Below are 8,941 nucleotides of genomic sequence, written 5' to 3'. Positions count from 1 at the left end.
ACAGGGAGATCAGCTCGGTGCTTTGTGACCACCTAGAGGGGTGGGATAGGGAGGGTGGGAGGGAGACGCAAGAGGGAAGAGATATGGGAACATATGTATATGTATAACGGATTCACTTTGTTATAAAGCAGAAACTAACACACCATTGTAAAGCAATTATACTCCAATAAAGATGTTTAAAATAAATAAATAAATAAATAAACCCCAGGTTTTCTTACTCCTAGACCAGGTCTCTTTCCGTCACACCATGCTGCTTCCACAGTTGCCATTATGATCTGAATATCCATATTCTTTAAGAGATGGGACTATAATCAAGATCTTTCTTAAATCTAGTAAATTATAATAATAATAAATAAATCTTTATGGATTTGGGTGAGTCGTTTAATCTCTGTGTTTGAGTGTCCTTATTTGTCTAAAAGCAGTAATAATTCCAGTTCTGCCTCCTGCTATGTGGGGAGAAAGGTAGCAGCTACCGTTGACCAAGCACTTCCTAGGCCCTTGGCTAAGTTACTTTGCTTCATTCTCGCACCACCACTATGAAGCGATGGGGCCAGATGGTTTCTCAGGAGCCTCTCTGCTCTGAAATGTTATTCTTCTAACAAACAGGATGAACTCAGTTTTGCTTACCCAAAGGAATATGCATGTAAGGAGCGTGAATATTCTTTTAGGGAAATCAGATATTCTAGATAATCCCGCTGGGTAAAGTAAACCAAAATCAAAAATGTTTATCAAGTAGGAAAGACGATGCTTTTGGTTTTCCTATCAGATGTTTGGGTCCTATATAATGAGTTTCCTCTAGGTAGGCTCATCAGGTGAGCATCTTGATCTGTTAGCCTAAGCTTAGGAGTTGAATTCTGTCAGCTCCAGCTGCCTACTGTCTATAAGATATGCATATCTCCCTGCCCTGATGACATCACAGAGCTGCTTTGAGCACAAATGAGGTCGTGGCTGTGCAATGCTGTGAGAAAGCTAAAGTGTCCCACTGAGCTGAGAAACTTTTGCCACGGGGACCTGTTCCTTACCGGGGGTGGGGGATGGGGGATACTGCTTCCTTTTTTCATTCAATGTCAAAGTAGGTAACATTGGATAGGGGGAACTTCCACGTAGCTTATCCTAGCCCCGGACACTGTGCAGTTCTCATTTCTGTCATTTTCTGTCCTAGATTTACTATTCTGAAGGTGGACAAGCTACAGCCATCGGGCAATTTAAAGATCGCATTGTAGGGTCCAATGCTCCAGGTAACGCGTCCATCACTATTTCGCATATGCAACCAGAAGATAGTGGCATCTACGTCTGCGATGTTAACAACCCCCCTGACTTTTCCGGCAAAAATCAAGGCACCCTCAACGTCAGTGTGTTAGGTATGGACAATTTTTTCTGCTTTTTCTCTTCTTGCAGCAACTTAGGAATTGAATGAGCTAGGGCAGTGAGTTATTGGTACCAATTAAGCCCCAGGGTAAATATCCTCCCTGCTCCTTTTATTATCGGGAAAATAAAGACACACCACAAACCCAACCCACAGAGTAACACTGAGAAATCACCCATAAAACATGTTGAAACAGTTGTCAAACCAAAAGGGCTGCCAACATGACAGATAGCAATAGATGACCATTTCCTGGATCCCTATCTCTGAAGGATGCGATGAGAACAGATGGGAAAATGCACAGTCCCACTATATGATCACTAGCAACTCCTTCCGAGGGAACCTCCAATTAGGGCCAGTCCTAGCTGGGGGAAACAACTGTCAATTTGTTACCTCTCCAAAGCCAGCCACAATTCCCACCATTAAATCATTCTGTGGCATAAAGGCAGATGGATCCCTTTCTAAAATATTAATGCTATTTGGAAAAAAAGAAAGAGTTGAGAATTAATTTATTTATACACAAATATTCAGTATGTGACATGGGGCAAGTCATATCTGCTCTTAAATGAATTTGGAGTGGTTCATTTATGCAGCATTTATTGAGTGCCTGCTTTGTGCCAGGAGCCAGGATGGAGGCATGGTTTCTGCTCTTGGGGAAGTTTACAATTTTGGTGATTCTTAGGGATCCTTCCAATCTCTGTCTGAGAGGACAATGGGAGTTTTGCCCCTGTCTGTATGCCTAGCAGGTCCTGTCTGCAGGCCTTCAGATGTACTGAAGGGAGGGATGAAAGGGCTGTCAACCTTCACCAACTAACCAGTTGAGCTAAGGGCTCTCCCACTTCTAAGTAACCCAAATGGAGCTTATCTAGCCGTTGCTGCTCTTGAGCTGTGTATATCCATCACGGGAAAGGAGGAACTAGATCAAACCAGTGACTTGATAATTGAGTAGCTTTGAAAAGCCGCAATTGGTAACAAGGTGCACACCCCAGGAGGACTGCCCAGAACTGTCTGAGCTTGCTGCCCAGGTGATGCCTAAAAAGAACCAGCTATTTACTGTGAGGTTTGCTACTGCATCTACCCACCTGGAAAAGAAGAAAAGGTAATCAAGAGCTGATTTCTAGGAACGGGATGACTCTATCATGTTTTTATTTTGCTGTACCCTGTGCTAGGCTTTGGGGTAAAGGGGATGACAAGAGAAGTATACACAAGCCCTTTCCTGGGAGAGTTGATGTTCCAGTGTGGAACAGATGCTAGCACATCAGGCTGGGAGTCAGAAGACCTAGGTTCTAGCTCTTACTCTGCTACTCAGTGGCCTCAGACAAGTCAGTCCACCTTTCTCTGGCCATTTTGAGATGGGGTTGAAATTCCTGCCCTGTCATATTATCGTTATGAGAATCAAATGATATGCTGGAGATTCAGTGTTCATAGAATTTGAGGGATTAGTCCTCTAATGTTTTTCTGCTACTCCCTGGCTCTGGGTTGTCCTTCTGACCAGAAACAACCTAAAGAAGCCAAGCCTCTTTTTCTCTGAGCTTGGAAATAGCCCTGAGGTAAAGTTAGGGTGGTTAATATTCTTAAAGTTCAGAGAGTCCCCAATCAACTTCCATAAGAAGTTGAGGGTCATTTCCTCTCTAAGTTGTTTTTTCCCATGCATCTTTGGGTCAGTTGTTCTTGCAATGACTGACTGTGCCATGACTTTTCCTTAAGCATCCAGTATCCAGGCAAGATAAGAGACAGAAGGCTCTGTGGATTTCTTTGTTTGGGAACTCTCAAAATCCTATTTTTATTAATTAGGCTAAGAACAAAGGCATTCCACAAATTTATGCTTTCTGGAAATTTTGAGACTGATATTTCCTCTAAAAATTGCAGAGGCTGCTTGCAGTTCTCAAATTCTATTGCACATGAGCGCCTGTTCTGCTTGCCCTGACTGAGGGGTGGGGCATGGTAGCGGCAAGTGTGTAAGGGAGACCAACTGAGGAGAAAGGTATTGGTATTTCCTTAAATATTGCTCTTCCTAGCAATGCATCTTTCGGAGACTTTTCATAACCCAGTGGTAGACATAGATCCCATGCATTCACTCATTCATGCATAAATTCATTCGGCAAACCCTGAACACATGTTCAGTTACCATGGTAGGCAATGGAGATGGAAAGATGTCAAAGTTCAGCTCCCAGCCCTCCTAAACTTCAAAGTCTAGTGGGGGAGGCAGATATATAACATAAGCTTACAGTGGAGGGAGGAGAGGAGAGCTGGGAGATCACAGGGGAAAGGGCATAAAGCCGTGCAGGGGGAACTGGAGAAGGCTTCCTGGAGAAAGTGACTTCTGCATTGAACGTTGAAGGATATGCAAGAGCGTGTCAGGCAGAAGAGGGGCTGAGGTGGCAGGGCACGATTTAGGTGAAGGAAACAGCAATGCACAAAGGCCCAGGTGGTTTGGACGACCATTCAATTGAGAGACTTCCATTAGGTATGATAGCCTTAGAAAATGAATCTCTGAAAAATACCCAGCGGAAGTTTGAATAATTATTTTGTATGCATTTGGAAGGAGCATCATCTTCCTTCTGCAATTTGGCACATAAAAAGAAAATGATGAATTTAGAGAAGGTTTGAGAACACACTGAAGCATTTTCATTAATTTTCTGAGGTGAGCCTCTTCTTCCCATCCCAATTCTGTAGAAAGCAATAAAGCTAAATGGTAGATCAGTGGCTTTGCCAGTAAAACATCCAAGATCTGTCGGGGACTTTAACTGGATGAAATGTCAATTCAATACTGAATCAGTAGTCTTAGAAAATATATGGGTTTGGGATGTGGTTCAAAGTGATTTACTAAGTGTTTGGTTAATAAAAAATAAAGAAAAATGTGTTCAGCAAAATAAAAAAATGCCTATCTGGGTTTGATTCTGGGCTCAAGAAATGAATGCAAGTAATTCCAGGGTTTTGTCCATAATTAGTTCAAGTCCTGGGGTCTGGCTTCGTGATGAAGCACCCCCATTTAATTTTCGGTTCAGATTATTCTATTCCACTTATAGTGGAATAAAATCACCATGTTTTTAAAAAAGGCAATATCTAAATCTAGTGATAGGTGCACTGGATTTCTGGTTAAATAGCCTAGTTTATTTAGGGTAGGCAAATCCAAGGAGTTATCTCCATCTGAGGAAATCAACAGTAAGAAAGAATAAAGAGGGACTTCCCTGGTGGCACAGTGGTTAAGAATTTGCCTGCCAATGCAGGGGACATGGGTTCGATCCCTGGTCCAGGAAGATCCCACATGCTGAGGAGCAACTAAGCCCATGTGCCACAACTACTGGGCCTGCGCTCTAGAGCCCGTGAGCCACAACTGCTGAAGCCCGTGTGCCTAGAGCCCATGCTCCGCAACAAGAGAAGCCACCACAGTGAAAAGCCCATGCATCGCGATGCAGAGTAGTCCCTGCTTGCTGCAACTAGAGAAAGCCTGCGCGCAGCAATGAAAACCCCGTGCAGCCAAAAATAAATAAATAAATTTATTTAAAAAAAGAAAGAATAAAGAGCTAAACAGAAAAATACTTCTTTTAATTAAAAGACACCTGTTTAAAAGAAGGGATGGCACAACAGACAATTGGCTTAAGAAGGTATGGTACACACACACAATGGAATATTACTAAGCCATAAAAAAGAATGGAATACTGCTGGTTGCAGCAGAATGGACAGACCTAGAGAATATTATACTTAGTGAAATAAGTCCAACAGAGAAAGACAAATACTGGATATCATTTATACATGGAATCTAAAAAATAATACAAATGAATGTATATGCAGAACAGACTCACAGACATAGAAAACAAACTAGTGGCTATCAGAGGGAAGAGGGAAGGGGGAGGGACAGATTAGGGGTGTGGGATTAACAGATACAAACTATTATATATATAATAGATAAGCAACAAGGATATACTGTATAGCACAGGGAATTATACCCATTATCATAACCTATAATGGAGCATAATCTGCAAAAATACTGAATTGCTATGCTGTACATCTGAAACTATAACAGAATATCACAAATCAAGTACACTTCAATTAAAAGACAAGAAGGGATTGTGAAATTTTCAAAGAACTATAGCTATATCCATCTGTTTTCCTGCTCACATGTACAGTGGGTTAGAGTCTGAGATTGGAAGATTATCAGTGGCAAGGTCGGAAATGTGGCAGCAGGAGTTCATTCCTGCCTGTGGCCAACAGCAATTCCACGTGTATGATACTATATACATTATTTTATTTATATAAATACAATATATTTGGATTAGCTGGAGGCCAGGTAATCTCTTGTTCACATTTTACAGATGAATCAACTGAGGTTTGGCTATGTTAGATTACTTGCCTAAATACATCTAGGGTAAAGTTGTGGAGCAGTGTTCGGTGTGGATCCAGAGCTGTGCTCTTAACTGCTGCCTCCCAAGTAAGAGCCGGAGAGCTGGGCATCCTGGAGCATTTAGGGTCTAACTAGCCTAAGGCAGAGAATCTATGCCTTTGGAGTGTTTTATATCCAAATTAAGGAAGGTGAATTGGAAAGTATCGATTCAGATCCTTGTCTATAAGTCAGACTGAGGATAGAATAAGCTGTGAGCAGTAAGATAAGTGAGGAGAATCAGATTCTCAGCTTCCCACAGGAGTTCCCCATACGCAGATGAAACTCGGTATATCCCAAACTGACCTCATCATCGCCCCTTCCTCCTCCTCACTACTTCCCTGAAAACCTGCTACTCACCCTAACCCTAACCCTCACCCTCACCCTAACCCTAACCCTGTATTTATCTCAGGGGATGGCAAGATCATGTACCCAGCTGTCAAATCAGGAACCTGGGAGTAATCACTGAGCCCACCCTCTTCCTCATGCCACAGATCCAGCTGGTCCTCAAGCCCTCTCGACTTCTTAATACGGCTTGAATCTGTCTCCTCCTGTCCCTTGCCTCAGGAAGCCCTGGAGTCAGAGCAATTCATCTAAAACGTTAGGATGATCATCGTCCCTCCCCTGCTTAAATTCCTTCTGAGGTCCTGCCGCTCTCGGTATAAAATACATGAAACACGAAGCCCCCTAATCTATGGCCTCACTGCTCTCTAGCCTAATCTCTTACCACTCCCCCACCCTACTTCAGAACTGTGTCAGAGTCACTTTTGAATTTCTGGTGCCTAGTCCAGTGCTGGGCACACAGAAGGCACTCAAGTAAGAGCTTGTGGCATGAAGGATGAATCAAGATTTCAGTGCCCTGTAGCACACCCCTCCCCCGCAATGGGTTTCCCCCCTCGATGAGGGACACGGGCAAATTCAAACCCTCTATTTTGTGTCACCCCCAGAAGAATAAATGCCAAAAAATGACTCACAAAGGAAAAATATGGCATTAATAAAACAATGTTTTAAAAAGAATAAGTAACCAGTTATCTCAAAGTATTTAAGGGTTCTGTTTTCCTTTAAGACTGTGCTTCCAAAGTATAAACTATGTTCCTAGTTGTTTTTTAATAAAGGCATATTTTAACGCACAATGCAGAAATTCATGGTTATGAATCTGGGGAGCAGGCAGATAGAATGGATGCTATTAGAATATTAATGGCCCAGTGACAGAAGGTCTTTGTACCTGAAGTGCTCTACTCCCACCTGGTGGTACAGCTAGAAAACTGTCAAAATAAGTTTTTAAAGATTAAAAACAAATAAGTATACATACTCTACAAAATGAAAGTGAGGAAGTGACTAAAATTGGTACAGACTGCCATTCATCATGCAGGATTTTTTACTCTTTGTCATTGCCTTACAGTCAAACCTTCTAAGCCCTTTTGCAGCATCCAAGGAATACCAGAAACTGGCCATCCTGTATCTCTTACTTGCCTCTCTGTGCTTGGAACACCTTCCCCGGTGTACTACTGGTATAAACTTGAAGGAAGAGACATCGTCCCAGTGAAAGAAACCTTCAGTGAGTATAGCCCTCTGCTGCCCCTGGCAAGGCCTGGTGTGTGGGCTTGGTCGCCAGCATGTGTGTGTGACTGGATGATTGTCCTTAGAGCACAATCTTCGAGTTTTCTGGGAGGAGAATGTACAAAGAATGTCAATCTCTCATCAGGATGGCTGTCCTCTGGTCTTCTCCCCAACTTCTAGAAACCAAGACCATTTTTGGCTCACAGGTGGTGGGTATGGAGAAAATAGGCATCGTCCCAGATGGGAGTCTCCAGGGGTCTAGTTGGACCCTGGACATCTCAAGAAAGAGAGGCCAATGTGAGGAAGTGGGTGGGCATTGAATTATCTGCTACATTCACATGATCTCTACCCACATAAGAGATTTCAAAATGCTATTTCCTGGTTTTGACAGACCCAGCCACCGGGATTTTGTTTATTGGAAATCTGACCAATTTTGTACAAGGTTATTACCTGTGCACCGCTATCAACAACCTTGGCAATAGTTCCTGTGAAATTGACCTAACTTCTTCACGTGAGTTGATCATATAACTTTAACAGTTTCTCCTTAAGTCAAGTATGCTGGGCCTGCCAATCAAGTAAATTAATTAGAATCCCTGGTTAGTCCTTCCTGACTGGAGACTTTGGTGCTTTATTTATAGGTTGACATGGTGGATGACCATCCTAATATCTAATGCTTACATAATAATTAATATATGCCACATGCTGCTTCGAATTGTTTACAAAAATTAATTTGCTTAACCCTCACAAAATCTCCAGAAAGTAAAACAACAGCCTCATTCATAGTACGAGGCTGAATTTTCTTTGTGATGCTGTTGGTAGATCCAGGTGAAGCTATAGCAATCTGTGTCAAACATGGAGCTCACAAACTTTCCAGTTATTAACTAATTTGCTGAAATCTGCCTCTAATAATAATAGTAGTAACGACACTTGCACCTACATTCAGAGTAGCTAATATTGCGGAGCACAAAATACATGCCGGACGCTTGGCCGCGTGCTGTGAGCATTATCCCACTCAGTCCTACAATCACCCCGTCTAGGAGGCAGAATATACTGTTAAGCTTCACTTTACTGAAAAGGAAACTAAAGCTCAGGGAGGTAAGTGACTTGCTCAGGGTCATTCAGTTTGTAACTGGCAGAGTCACAATGCCTCTAAACCTCAACCTTCCAGTTCAAACGTGCCTAGTTACTAAGCATAGACTTGAGGGCCTGAGATTGTCAAATTGGGCCAGTTAGGGGGCAAGTTCTCACAAGGGATATCTTGCTACACCTCTCAAGGATCACTTCATTACATTTCAGATCCTGTCATTTATTCATTTTTTCAAACTTCCTTTGAATCTGTGATTTTAATATATACCATATCCAGGGGGGCCCATTTCCATTGGATTATTATTCTCCTATGAAGCTGGGCTTTCTTCCTTTTATTTGTCCGGAATCAGACATTTTCCAACTCCAGTTTGCTCCTTCATTTTCGTATCACTTTCAGCTATTTTTTTAACATCTTTATTGGAGTATAACTGCTTTACAATGTTGTGTTAGTTTCTGCTGTATAACAAAGTGAATCAGCTATATGTATACATATATCTTCATATCCCCTCCCTCCCACCCTCCCTATCCCACCCCTCTAGGTGGTCACAAAG

General features: G+C 42.3%; 1 protein-coding gene across 1 annotated transcript in view; it reads left to right on the top strand.

The window, feature by feature from the left end:
* VSIG1 (V-set and immunoglobulin domain containing 1) overlaps window positions 1-8,941 on the top strand; it is a 23,551-nt gene that overhangs the window by 9,921 nt on the left and 4,689 nt on the right. Inside the window, exons 3-5 of the mRNA XM_029240211.1 lie at window positions 1,163-1,361; window positions 7,147-7,302; window positions 7,696-7,815. Coding sequence (XP_029096044.1) covers window positions 1,163-1,361; window positions 7,147-7,302; window positions 7,696-7,815 — 475 coding nt within the window. The remainder of the gene's footprint in view (window positions 1-1,162; window positions 1,362-7,146; window positions 7,303-7,695; window positions 7,816-8,941) is intronic.

The sequence above is a fragment of the Monodon monoceros genome, unplaced genomic scaffold (assembly GCF_005190385.1).
Source record: "Monodon monoceros isolate NGI ecotype Baffin Bay Population unplaced genomic scaffold, NGI_Narwhal_1 Super_Scaffold_22, whole genome shotgun sequence".
Lineage (NCBI taxonomy): Eukaryota > Metazoa > Chordata > Mammalia > Artiodactyla > Monodontidae > Monodon > Monodon monoceros.
The sequence above is the reverse complement of the archived record's forward strand: the minus strand, read 5'-3'. Positions and strand labels throughout refer to the sequence as shown.